Genomic DNA, 13,910 nt, shown 5'->3' with positions numbered 1-13,910 from the left:
TCATAAATTATCATAATTTGTTTATTTTTCCGCTTCAGTAAGTTTCCCGCGAGTCACGCACTATTGCTTGCAGGAATACAAGCGTGTGTCGGAGTTAGGTTAATACTTCGTATGTTTGTATGTAGTTTATCTTTAAAATAATAATGCCTGGCGTCGAAAACTGGAAATCCAATCCACTTCATACTGTGAAAAACTTTTTTGGTGGGTTGAGGCAAGAGTTACATTTGTACCAAATTTGACGTACTCATGTAATCGGACATAAACATTTTTATAACATCTTGAGACTCATTTATTTTAATGTACATCGTTATTGTTTAGAGTCACGTTCTGATGGAGAAATATGGAAGCAAGAAGTAGCCAAATACTTTGCAGAAAAGTTTGAAAATGCGGCCATCCTAAAATCGGTTTGTGTACAAAGTGCATTTGTAAAACTGCAACAAGAACCAACTGATAACAATTTCTTAATGAAATGTAAAAATGTGTATTGTTGTCAGATTCCATCACTCAATGATGAACCGCTACATTCACTTCACTCAGGAGGGTTGGTGCGATTCAGGTGTATGGTACAAGACACCTACGAACCAGAATATTTTCTTGAAACCTATGAAGTTGTCAACAAAGGAAATGGCAGCAAGGTAGTCTAAATTATTCCCCACAAATTTGTTTATATATTGAGGAATCGTTCTAATTTTTTCAATACCGGTAGCTGTTAACGAACACACATATTTATGATGTGTATATTATATTTGGCCAAAAATAATCACATAGAGATATGACACCACTCCAGTTTTATACAAACCAAACCTTGTTGTGTAAAATTGTTTGTAGAAATTGTATACGAGCAGATACAAAGATATCATAACATGTGAGGTGAGCAAAATTTTCTTTTTTATTGTGAAAAATTGATAATCTGTAATAATACATTAAAAAACATTTTGTGGTTTGTTTATGATACCATACTCTGTATTTTATAGGAAAACTGTGACATATGGATGGAATCAACAAAAAATGAAACTGGATGTCGTCAAGTCTTGTATTGTGTTTCCGTACCTGGTGAAACAAATTGGGTGAAAGAGGTACAATTTTAGACCATTAAAAATGATACAACTTTTAAACCATTACTTTTTACATGCAGAAATATAAACCTGAAAACAAGGAAACTTGTGGCAGAAGCAGTGAAACAAGTGGATTAAAAAGATCTCTTGATAATGATGAGGCTGGCAGCATTGTTGAAGAAATGATGGATAATGGTAACATTTTATTCATAGTAGAGTAGTTCATAGGATGTGTAAAAATGTTGTAAATTTTTGAATCCCTGTTTTTTCTATTGTGGGTTGCACCAGTGCTCTTTTACAGTGGGCCACTCTTTGGTGATTAAGTTCTTTCAGGTGATCCGCGGCCATCTAACTGTTAATTGCTATTAATGGGCGAACAATTGCTCAGTGAAGAACTATTTTTTTAAGAAATATCTTTATTGTAAACAAATTGTCATTACTAGAGGTTTATAAGATGAAAAAGGTCCTGATAAGATGAAAAAAGATGAAAAGGAGGTTTATAAGATCATGAAAAACAAACAATGGATTATGTAGTTGTTGATTGCTGAGCAACAAAATGTGTGTTTGTTTTCTCATCAGTTAACTGTTGTTTTCTCACCAGTGTCGGAAACAAATGAATCCAGTAGCATTTCTTCAAAGCGTTCCAGACATTCACAGAACAGTATGTCTAAAAAATTTCATGGTAAAATTACTTCTTTTAATCATGCAGCCCTACACTTTTATGTTTAGCTTCAGTTTCTGCCTCAAACATCTTGAAGAAAAATCATCCCTTGCCTGATGAGAATGGGCCTGTGTGCTTAGTAAAAGTGTATGATGAAGCGGCAGAATTTAAGGTAAATTTGTGGAGATAATATTTTTTAAAGATCAATTCCTATCCTGAGGTCACCATTAAAAATGACTGGTATTGGGTTTTGTTTAGGTGAATGGATTGTATGAGTTTATTGGTGTCCTCTCTGTTGACCCAGAACTATCAGCCACCTATGACACACTCATGTTTGAGCATACACCAGGTTTGTTCAGAGTAATTAACTTTGACCTTTATGCAAGGTTTATCATAAAACACAATTAAAAATTTTCTGTAATGCTTCTATTTTCACCCCTTACAGGTCTATGGTTATTTTTATTTGATATTATTACTATATATAACTTGTTGGTCCAGGTTAGTTTCCACATGAGTCACAGTCACCTGTTGTTGCATGCTGGATACAAACATGCAACGTCAGATAATTTTCGCATACCTAGTTTGTTTTTCTAGTTGCATATTATTATTTATTAATTTCCAGGTATGGTTAATGGATTTGGAGGTGATGCAGAGCAAATTATTGAACATAAAGCCCACAGTCCACCTGCTTCCTACGTTCCAAGACTCCATTGTGTTAAAGTGTTTCCATTGCAACACATCAACCCCCTATTACCAATTGGACAGACTGTGGATAGTGGTATGTGAACATGCCCATTGTGCAATGTGAATTTCATTAAATTGATGCTTCCAATATGGGAGCGTCAACATCACTAAAAGGATGTTCTTTGCACAGTGAAGGCACGTCTTTCCAGCTCAATAGCTACATTACGACAAGATATTTTAAACTTCCTTAAGCAAGTTACATTCGGAGACATTTTGACTGCTGAGTATCTGCTATGCCATCTAATTTCTAGGTGTGTTGCATTCTAAATTAAGATTTTTCGATTTTAAACTTCCTTAAGCAAGTTACATTCGGAGACATTTTGACCGCTGAGTATCTGCTATGCCATCTAATTTCTAGGTGTGTTGCATTCTAAATTAAGATTTTTCATCAGGTTTTATTTAAAATATCATGAAATGCAGCAGAATGAAATCTTTAACGAAAAGCCATTTTGCAAACAAAATTTTAAACCTATATTTGTTTGTTTTTAACAGTCTGTTTTATATATGCATGGTTACCAACAATTGGGAACTAAAAAAATGAGGCTACGTTTTCTAAAAATTCAAAAAAGGTGATTTTTTAGTTGATGAGCCGAAAATGTAAAACACTCATGTTGGCAAAATTCAGGAAAAATATTTTATTGAACAATGTTTCAGCTAAAAAAGGATGCCACAGTTAAAAACAGCTTACAAGTGCTTAGAAATAATGACAGTAGTAATTTCTCAGATTCAACCTTCAAAATCAGGACAACAAGTTTGTGTTGCAGAGTTTATTCCAGGACTGGCATTTTAGCTGTCGGAAAAATGTCTTTGAACATTTCTGGGATTCCTGTTCATTCACCCTATGCTAGGCTTATGTCAGACTTGCTAAAACATTTGTTGACCAAGGTGCACCCTTCAATTTTACTGCAACATTTGTTCATGTAAAATTCATGCACAAAACGTTTGTATTTTAGGCGTTTTATTTGCCCATGAGCCTAGATAATATGAACAAGTTGCAATTTGTTCCCACCAAAAACTACTCCACCAATCGGTTGGACTCCGGAATGTTGCAGTTGTCAGATGGAACACACATGGTGGTTGATGAGAGTGCTTTGCAGCCCGGACAGCTTGATGAAAACGGTGTCAAAAATATACAAGTAATTACAGCAAATATTTGCATACAAATGTTGAATTAACCTGTATTTTTGTTCAGGCTTTAGGAACTCTGCTGACACAACAGAAGGTTGATTACAATTTCCAGTTTCATCCTGTTGTCTTTCTTCACGATATTTCAGTCTTGGTTTTGTCTGAAGGGAAGTCCATGCTTCCATGTGATTGCCAGGTAAAACTCATAGGCGTCGAAAATATTAAGGGTGACTTTTCCAGGTTTCAGAAACACGCAAAAAACATTTGTCAGTCGTATCGCCCTAAACAACGGTAAACGACGCAAATCCCGTGTCGTGTCACTTTGTTACGTAACAATCCACGAGACACTTGTGTTTGTCCTGATTGTGACGGTGATAAAACAGGTCGTTTAAAACTAGTTTAACGCATAGTAAAATATATTTGTTTTTTCTGACAATAATTTTTAACGAAATCCAGGGGTGACAATGCATTCGTTGTCTAATATAAAAAAAGATTAACTTTAACTTCCCAACAGTAAGCTTGGATGTTGAAATCTTGACGTCTTAGCTAATTTGTTGACCCTAAACTCCATGCAAACATCTTGCTCGCATCTGGATTGTTATTACACAAATAATACTCGTGACTGTGAAGCGTTTGCGGATAATTTTCAATTAAATATGCGCATGTAGGGAATTACTGGTATTTCTTTATTGCCTGTTCAGGTCCCCTTAAAGCCGGAAACTCCTGTGCCTTCGGATTTGCAGGACTTTTTCCAGAGGCTTACACTTCCAGAAGATGTGATGAACAATTTTCGGCTGTATTTTTCAATCGCGCGATTTTGCGAGTATGAGCTCGACGAAAGTATGATGAAGGTATTTTTAATGAACTAAAAAGAGTTGTTTCTACCATTTTTTTCAGAAACTAGTAACAGGCAACCTGTTCACTTGGTTGCATATGTTTTGTAGATTATAGAGAACGATTTTGTCGCCGCGCGACAGGAAAACAGCGATAACATGACACCGGATGATTTGCATGCTCATCTCGTGCTGGCAAGATCATTTTCTGTGAGCTGGGGAGAACGCATGCTGACCACTGAGCGATGGAATAAAATTCAAGAGATGGAGGCTGAGCGAAAACGACGCATACATGTCGGATAAAAGCAGCTTTTCTTTCTATTTGTGGAACTGTACAATTTGTGCTGTGTTACTTTTGTTGCATTTGTTTTATCATGTTTTGAGATGCTTTTTGCTGACCAGAATACAAACAGAAACATTATGTAACATGAAAAGTATGTCATACTTTTGCACACGCAGCGATAAATTAACGCATGTGTTTAGTTATTGGGGAATGGTATTATTTTGTGGATTGTAAAAAGCAAGTTACTGTGGCTGTTAGCAAGTACTTCGTACTATAAAACTGTAAGGTCACAAAATCCGAAATACAAAATAACTTGCACAAGTAGCACGACCAACATCTTTTTATGATTAATTCAGGTTTTGGATACCCGCATTAAGTTGTTGGGAAAAGGGTGACAGGTTTTATTGGAAATTATTTTTGACGTAGGATCTTTATGCTTAACCACTCCCCCACAACAGGAACCAAGTTTTGTGCTGGTGCCACCAGGGCACCAGTGAGAGTTCAAACAACAAACTCACCAGAGCGTGACTGTTGACTATTCTGTTCTGAATAATTTTGCTATGATTGGGACGAGACGAGACTACTGTCTGGTCTGACCAATCCTTTTTAAACATTTACATTTCCGACTATTTTAAGCCCATTTAGAAAACAGGTTGGCAAAAATTTAGTGCGTGTTTGTGCACGATTTAAGACAACGACTAATTGTGCTTCAGTTAATATTCATTTAAATAAATTTTTAGCATGTTGCCTTGGGTACCTGGAACCTGTGTGAGCAGGTGGTAAATTGTGGAGATAGTTTTTATAATCATAAGTGCATTACTATGAGTGACAGTTATTCTGACGACATGCTAGAAGAAAAAGCCAAGGAAGAAGAGACCAATGAAGAAAACATGGGATCTTTGAAATCTAAGCTCAAAAAATCAAGCCCTGTCAAAACAAGACGGAAAGTGGATAACTTTGATCACATCAATGTAACTGGGGATGAACATAAATACATGTGTGGGGTGGTGGAAGGTTTCTATGGAAGACCTTGGACAGCAGAGCAAAGAAAAGAACTGTTTCGGAGGTGTGTTTGTATGTGATCTTTCAGTTTCTTGTTTCAATTTGTTTGTATTTTGTAATTTTTTCAGTATTTGTTCATGTTAAACAAGTAAGTTGTATGCCAGATCGGAAAAAATGTAGTCATAAATCCTCTGCACACAAAATTTACTGATAATCCGCTTGAAATAAATTAGCTAATGCATTAACATATGAAAAGTTTGCGATCGTCTGCACAATTAACGATCGCCGAAAAAATCCTCAACGCAATTAACAAACTTTTAAATATGGGTTTTCAATTTCATGGTTTTCATGTATTTTTGGTTTCTTTAACTAAAATATTTTGTAGAATGGAAGAAATGGGATTAAATACTTACCTTTATGCTCCCAAGGATGATTACAAGCATCGTCTTTTTTGGAGAGAGAAATATTCGCATGATGAAGCAGGTTGGATAGTGGTCTATACCAATAAACTTTCACAATGTAATGGAGGTCGACCTCTAAAGTCCTAAATATTTTTACCAACAATTTTAAAGGCTTTTTGATGTCTATTACCGCCAATGTCAATAAATAAACTCACAGTTCACCACAAAAACAGATAGAAAATTAATTCCAGAACCTTTTTTGTTTCTTTGCAGAAGTACTAAAAACTTTAATTGGTGAAGCTGATGATCACAATGTAACATTTGTGTATGCCATATCGCCTGGCTTGGACATGGTGTTTGGTTGTGAAAAGGATATTTCCTCTCTTCAACACAAACTACTACAGGTTGTTCAAACACCATATTTTGGCCATTGCATGTACGTGCTATAATGCAAAAAATTATTTTATATTTCAGGTCCAGTCACTTGGTTGCAAGGCATTTGCTCTTCTTTTTGATGATATTGATCCTATGCTTTGTGTCTCGGACTTGGACGAGTTTGAGTCTTCAGCTCATGCCCAAGCGTCAGTTACAAACCAAATGTTTAGTGCCTTGAATGAGCCTAGGTTTTTGTTTTGTCCAACAGGTAAAAAGTACACAATTCATTTTGCAATATACAGTTCACCAATGATGTGCATTTAGTGTTTTTCTGTGCCTATTATTATATTCCATTAACATTTCTAGAGCTCCAAAAGGAGTAAAAGACGATCACACCAGTATGAGATCTTTATTAAAGAAATATAAATTTCGCCTATTGGCATCTTCAGTTTCTGTCTGAAAACAGAATAGCAATAAAAATTAATTAAAAAAACACAACAAAAACAAAATAACTCAACGGTAGGTCCACTTTCGGGTCTGCCACGACAAAAAACGAAGCGATTAAAATGATAAAAACTAAAAAATCTGTTCTCTGCGACACGCCGCTGTGGCAGCATGAGAAGCGACAAGAGACTTCACTAAAGGTGTTTGTAGCCAATACGCAAAAGGTGTAGGGAGCAAAGGCTGATTCCTGCAGTCAAATTTCTGACGTTTTTTCTATTCTATATTCCATTATTAATATTTTTTGAATGTATTAAATTGCAGAATATTGCAACAGCATGGCACTACCTGATGTCAGAAATTCAATATATCTTGCAACTTTGGGAAAAGCATTGCATCCTCACATTTCTATAATGTGGACAGGTAATTGTAATTTGAGTGGTTTAAATGCAGTTGTGTTAAGTAGCATATCATTACCTATTCAGATTCGATTGCGCCATTGCATAAATGTATTAGTCACAACTGTCAGTGTACAACTCAGTGCAATTGCCTTCAGACATGTTGCATACATTTTTTTTTAAATGTTTTGTCTTTTTTGTGTGTATAACATAAAATGAAACTTATCAAATTACAAGTAATAAGTAGTTCTGTGTACACACAGTGTACTACTACTACATAAAAACTCTTTATTCAATTAACTTCCTGTTTAAATGTGGGTGTGACTGGTTGGTGGATATGAGCAATGTGTGTTTGTATTTAACCTTATGAAATATTTTAAATGCGTGGCATTAGTTTATTTGTAACAACAAGTGCAACATTTTCCAACTTTAAAGGTCCCAAAGTTGTTTCCAACGTCATATCAGTTGAATCCATCAGGTTGCTTACTTCTGTGTTGAAACGTAAAGTTGTCATCTGGGATAACATTCATGCCAATGACTATGATCCTAAGCGGGTGTTTTTGGGTCCATACAAAGGTTGGCATTTTTGATACCCACATTCTTTTCATGTGAAAAACCTTGAAATGTGCATCAGGTCGATCAACAGAGTTGGTTCCACATTTGTCTGGGACACTCACCAATCCAAACTGTGAGTTTGAGGCCAACTTTATTGCCATGCATACTATGGCGAGTTGGTGGAAAAGCTATAAAAAGAAAGACCCAGCACACGACACAGAAACTATCCCAGTAGCAGGTAACAAAACTTACTGAAAGTCAAATCTAGGTCAAAATATATGCAAAGTATATGCTTAAACCTGTACCTTTGGACGCTAATTTATAAACAGGAAATTAGCTATTGGGCTTTAAAGGTATATACCTTTAAACAGAGATGTATGTGTTACTGTTTCTTGATTAAATTGATTGGTATTATTCAGGGGCGTATCCAGGAATTTTTAAAGGGGGGGTCCAAATTTGTTTAGGGAATTCCCCGATTTTCAAGTACAAACTGAGTATAAACTATTGTGGGGGAGAATCGCAAAATACGAACGCCGGTGTTCGCGCCAATCGTCACATAAACGGTGGCTTTCTGGCTTGCGCAATTGTGTAACGCTATGGAAAGTTTAACAACTAAACTAATTGACTATCACGCAAATAAACCGCTTGTCATTACAACGTGGCCACTGAAAAACGACGTTTCGTCCATAAACTGACGAAAAATGACACTTGTTTCGTAACAATGCAACATGTTTGGTAACAATGCTCCCTGTTTGGAAACAATGGCGAATGCAACACGATGCGGTTTTTAGGTCAACGTCAAAGAAAATTTCTGGTTTTCACGCGGATTTTGACAAAAAATACAGTGGCGTTTGTTTAGTTATCAAAAAAGACCAAAATATTTCACAAAAAGGGGGGGGTCCGGACCCCTCGGACCCCCCCCCCTGGATACGCCCATGGTATTATTATATTATTTGGTATGTTTTATAAACTCTTTGACAATATACAAGTGCACCAATAGAGTTGCCATGTCAGTATGTACTTGATTGTTTTCTTCAGATCCGACAATAAATGATGAAAACACTGATGAAACCTCGCCCACTATTCAGCCAGTGCAACCAACTGCTGCTGAGAAGTCTCAAGAAGTAGAGAGTAGCAGTATAAGCAGTGGTAGAGCTAGTGAGGTGGACAGTGACAGTGATACCGACAGTGATTATTCATCACATGACGATGCCTACCTTTTAACGACTAATTTTAATCATGGAGCCTATGATCCCAACACTGCTCTTCTACTGGTACGTTTTTGTAAAAGTTTCTTAAATATGCTTTTTTGTAAGAAAATGCTGTGTCTAGTAGTAACAACAGGCTGTTTCTGTGATAAATGCTGAACACAAACGCATATCAAAAAAATTTATCATGGGTCAAATTATTTTGCCCATAGACAGTCTAGAACAGTGGTTTTTAACCGGTGGGAAGTTATAGGGTTGTGGGTGGTAATTAGCCGTCACTGAAATATACAGAAGTATTTCGAAAAAAAGGATCATGTTCTGTATTCACTGTGTGTCATACACTTATTGACAATTGGTCATGACATGCGGTCGAAAAAGTTAAAAATATAGAAACAGATGTAGGGAAAAAATAAATTCCTAGTTAAAAATGTGGATAAGGCTTCAGTATAAAATGAGTGGAAAATGAAATAAAAAAGGTTAAGAACAATTGGTCTACAAAGAACTGTGGCCTCATTCGATTTAAATATCTTTGTCAATAGCCCACAAAGCAACTGCAAAATTACCCACCTTCAAATAACTGATTAAGAATTACACCTATGAATTACTGTTTCATTATGCAACAAACCCAAAGAATGATCTTTTTTATCAGGCAATCCAGGATTGGTTGCCTGTGTTCTCATCAGTGCAATACCCTGTCCGTAAACCGGTCCCAAGAAGTGGAACTTTACCCTCAATACCAATGGATCCTAACATGCCCATTGTAAGTCACCCCTCTATGCCTGGAATGTGTCTTACCAGGACCGTTATTGAGCCAATGGTCAGTGCAAGATTAAGTACCGGTTCAAGGCCCTCATCACCTTCCAGGAGTGGCCAACCTGCACCACCCACTACATCATCTGTTGAAATTTACATTGGCACAAAGCCAGAAATGCAAGACAATGACGAAAAGGCTTCTGCAGATGTTGTTATGGCTGGGGATAAGGAAAGTGTCCCCAGTCCCCAACTTGACATATCTACTTCCAAATCTGAGAACAGTGGAACTGAAATTGAACCAAAAGAGGAAATGAACCTTGGGGACTCACCAGAAAAGGTCAAATTGCCTGAAGAGTCTTCAACAATTGAAAAATTGCCAGGTTTAGGAGATGTGGAGATGAATGACGATCTGTCTGAAGAAAAATTATCTGATGTTATGCAGACTGAAACTCCAACTCCACCAAAATCATCAGTACAAACTGCAGACCAGGCAAGTGTCCATGTAAATATGTTCACTTGTTGTTGCTTTTTTGCCTGTTCATAGCACTTTTGTAAGTTTGCATTTTTAACCTGCATTCCAATTGACTTTTAGTACTGTATGAGCATTTTAGTTTTGCCAAAATCATAGTCCATAAAAGTTGTGACTATATTGACATGAAATTTATTTCTGCAGCAAAAATAACTTTAATGTTTTCAGATGGAAACAGAAGAAATCCCCACTGAAAATCCAAACCTCATGCAAACTGATGAAGTGGACAGTGATGTCTCTATGGCAACAGCACAGAGTGGAAGTGTTCTTCCTGTGGACATTGATGAAATGGGCAGCCCTAGTCCTGTTGGCAGTAGTGATGCAAAAAACAGTAAAGCAAGTGAAGTTGGACCGAAATCGCTTGTTAAACTAGAGGATGAGGAAATGTCAACACCTGTTGTGTCAGGAAGTACTGACACAGGACCAGAAGATAGTATATCAGAAGATAAGTATAAAATGGAGGAAATAAATGTGGAAACTCTTCAACTCTTGGTGGAATGCTTTTATCTACCCTACGAACATGGCCCAATTGGAAAAGAAATGATCACCAGATTTAAGTGGCTTAATGACAATGCCTTCAAGTTGTCAAAATGTGAAGACAAGAAAACAGAAATGTATCTTAATAAGGTGGAATATCATTCATTCTTAATACTGCATAGGCGTTTGAGAGCTATAAATTAAAACTGTTTTTAGGCACTTAAGTGGTCAGAAAAGGCTCTTGCCTTTGAGGAGCAATGTCGTAAGCTCTCGAAGGCTTTCAACCAGATATGTGCCTGTAGAAACAGAGCCTTGCTTTATGACATCTTTCCATATTTGTGGGATATGAGGGGCATTGTTACAATGCTGAGGTCTTACATTAAATGGCTTAGTAAGTAACTTGCAAAACCTTCTTCTCTTGTGGAATATTTTGAAAATATATATTTATTGCCACATTTAAAACACATTACATTCAAAAAAAGTTGTGGTGAAATTGTCGAAACTCAATCAAAACTTGATGTCAATGATTTATTTTTTAGCCGACTAAGTTTGTTTTAAATGAATCAAAGTATTAGAATCTACCAACACAAAATAATACTATAATTTAGTGCAAAACAATGTCTTACAACATGTAAATGTAAGAGGAGTGTCTTTTTTTAAGCTTAAGTCTTATAGCCATTACATAAAGTTTTGCAGTAATTTTTACCTATTGCATCATAGCTAAGCATTAATTTTTGGTGAAGGCCAATTGTAACACTGGACCTAAGGACCATGTTATTTACATTTATTTTAACCAACCACAGTAACTATATTATAAATTTCCTATGTAATATCCAAACAGGTTGCTGTGAAATTCGACCAAGCTCTGGAGTTTCCAGTGATGAAATATCCCCACCTGGTTCACCATCATCAGAGCCAAGTGCTAAATTTAATTCTAACCAAGTTTTCAACTTAAGTGACACCATATAATTTGTGTATTTTCAGAGTTGTCCAATCGTTGTGGTTGGCTTGGTCCAGATCCTGAACCTTGGGCTTTCCGTGGGGGTCTTTCTGGGGAGTTTCAGGTATCATTTGTGTTCATGATAGTATACAATTTCGTACAGGCCTTTAAATTGATTTTGAAAAGGTTTGTGTTACTTTAAAATACAGTAATTTATTAAATCTCAAAAGCAAACCTAAAAGCTATAACAAACATGTTGTCCTATTTAGCGACTTTTGCCTGTTGGTTCTTCATTCGATTTGTTTTGTCAAACTCTTCCCTTGGATCCACAAGTTTGCACTTATATCGTAAGACCTTATGTCCCCGCAGATGAGGTAAATATTTCAAATTATTTTAAAGCCTGTTTTTGTCCAAAACACTTGCCTCAAACTATAACTTGTAAAACTTGTTTTGTATAGATATAGATTTAAAAAGTATTTTAGGACTTGATTATCGTGAAGTAAAGTAACGTTTGTTTAAGGTTCAGCTTGTGGTCTCAATAGTAAAATATCTTTTGTGTGTAAGAAAAAGTTTTAAGTAAGATTTTAGATTCCCGCTTTTGTACAATACAGTGTTTTGTCAGTTAAAGTCCAACTATTTAGTTATCCTGTTCCAGTCAACAGTTTTCGATGTTTGTTATGCAACCCACAACGACGGCATGGAGTGTTCAGATTCATTTTCTCAGCACAAAGAGCTCCCTGCTGATAAGTGGGTGCCGTTTAATTTTTGTTTTCTGTACATTGCAATATGCCCTTTTAAACTTACTATTTCTTTTCTGTATGGTCATAAACATTGCCAATGCAAGCAATACAATATTTTATGTTATGTACTGTCCTGGTTTTTATTTCCCTTTATCTATATATCTTCAGCCCCAACAGCTCAGTTCTATTGTATAAAGTATAAATCACTTTTTTATTAGCTATTTACTAGCTAACAGCTCTTGTCAGTAAACAGAAAATTCTTAAAAAAATCTACAGGTTGGTTGGTGCGTTGCTGACGTTGTCTCCTGAATATTGCTTCGTTGTCGAGGACGAATCCGGCATATGCGGCTATTTAGCTTCTGCACTAAATGCTCAGAAATTCTGGAAAAAATACGAATTGGCTTACCTGCCCGAGATGCGAGAAAAGTATGAAAAACCAGAGACAGACGAAGAAATGTCTGAAGTGGAGGTAAACTAATAACAAACCTAAGTTTACGTTTGGTTTATATCTGGAGAGCACGATTTGTCGTTATGATCGGCAATGACGACTAAAGCGGTTTTTGTTATAAAGAAAATGATTGTGGACTTGCACAGCAGCAAAGATCGTTTTAGTTATGCCTCCGATGACCTTGCCTCCACTCATCCCTCAATCATGACTTTGGCACTTAAACAAAATATCAACTTTAGTATAGCCAAGAGCATGACGGTATGCCTACTTTCAGCACTAAAGTCGCGCAGTAAGTGTTGCATAAAATATTTACCTCGATCTTGTTTCAATATTGGTGACCCCGATTTTAAGATTCCAGCGGCGTACATGTACTGGTTCCAAACGACTCTGTTCATCTTTTGGATGTTTATACAAAACTTGGGTTCTCAAAAATCGGAAATGAAGCGGTGGAACTTGACAAGTTTAAAGTCTATGGAAGGACTTTCTAGGGCGACATATTTTTATATTACAGGGCATTACGTTGTATTAGTTCCAACTTCTGATAAATATATTGAAAGGGGAATAATCAAAAACACAATTCAAATGCACTTTCGGGACGATAGTTTGGTGCGTTTAGCAACAAGGAAAAATTTTTAGTTCTAATCTAGTGCAATCGCGTGATCAAGTCTCGATTCACAAAAGCTTAAATACAGCTTTTTTCGCAAATAATTTTTCCAATTAAGCGTTTCACACTTGTGCAGTTTAGGACTCTTGTTATAGGACACATATTGTTTATTTGTAACATCAGTACCACGCGTTCGTTTTGTTTTCAACGAGCCATCATGCAAGTGCTTGCTCTTATTTTTAAGCAGTTACAAAGTATGTGTGTTGTGTTGCATTTGATCATTGTGTTTCATTCGAGTACCGTTTCTCGCGTGGCACTGTCAAAAATACAAACCAACT

At 36.3% G+C, this 13,910-nt stretch overlaps 2 protein-coding genes across 3 annotated transcripts; both read left to right on the top strand.

Annotated features, from left to right (window-relative positions):
- The first annotated feature begins 70 nt into the window (after positions 1-70).
- Positions 71-4,841, top strand: LOC145902050 (mini-chromosome maintenance complex-binding protein-like). Its single transcript, XM_082989897.1, has 16 exons — positions 71-201; positions 319-404; positions 495-635; positions 829-870; positions 975-1,076; positions 1,136-1,250; positions 1,657-1,716; positions 1,785-1,888; positions 1,975-2,065; positions 2,339-2,494; positions 2,591-2,711; positions 3,225-3,345; positions 3,414-3,596; positions 3,653-3,781; positions 4,287-4,436; positions 4,530-4,841. The coding sequence occupies exons 1-16, from the start codon at positions 144-146 to the stop codon at positions 4,719-4,721; spliced, it is 1,851 nt and encodes a 616-aa protein (XP_082846023.1). The 5' UTR covers positions 71-143; the 3' UTR covers positions 4,722-4,841.
- A 604-nt stretch (positions 4,842-5,445) lies between these two features.
- LOC145892600 (protein O-GlcNAcase-like) lies at positions 5,446-13,910 on the top strand. Of its 2 annotated transcripts, XM_082982020.1 has the most exons (17): positions 5,446-5,767; positions 6,089-6,186; positions 6,378-6,508; positions 6,579-6,747; positions 7,245-7,343; positions 7,754-7,894; positions 7,953-8,111; positions 8,912-9,147; positions 9,731-10,324; positions 10,532-10,990; positions 11,057-11,231; positions 11,682-11,759; positions 11,825-11,904; positions 12,050-12,154; positions 12,436-12,527; positions 12,797-12,989; positions 13,092-13,910. In XM_082982020.1, the coding sequence occupies exons 1-17, from the start codon at positions 5,523-5,525 to the stop codon at positions 13,602-13,604; spliced, it is 3,567 nt and encodes a 1,188-aa protein (XP_082838146.1). In that variant the 5' UTR covers positions 5,446-5,522; the 3' UTR covers positions 13,605-13,910. The 2 variants fall into 2 exon arrangements, with proteins under 2 accessions (XP_082838146.1, XP_082838147.1); XM_082982021.1 differs by lacking the exon at positions 13,092-13,910 and having other exon boundaries at positions 12,422-12,527; positions 12,797-12,960.

This window comes from Ascidia mentula, chromosome 1 (assembly GCF_947561715.1).
Source record: "Ascidia mentula chromosome 1, kaAscMent1.1, whole genome shotgun sequence".
Lineage (NCBI taxonomy): Eukaryota > Metazoa > Chordata > Ascidiacea > Phlebobranchia > Ascidiidae > Ascidia > Ascidia mentula.
The sequence above is the reverse complement of the archived record's forward strand: the minus strand, read 5'-3'. Positions and strand labels throughout refer to the sequence as shown.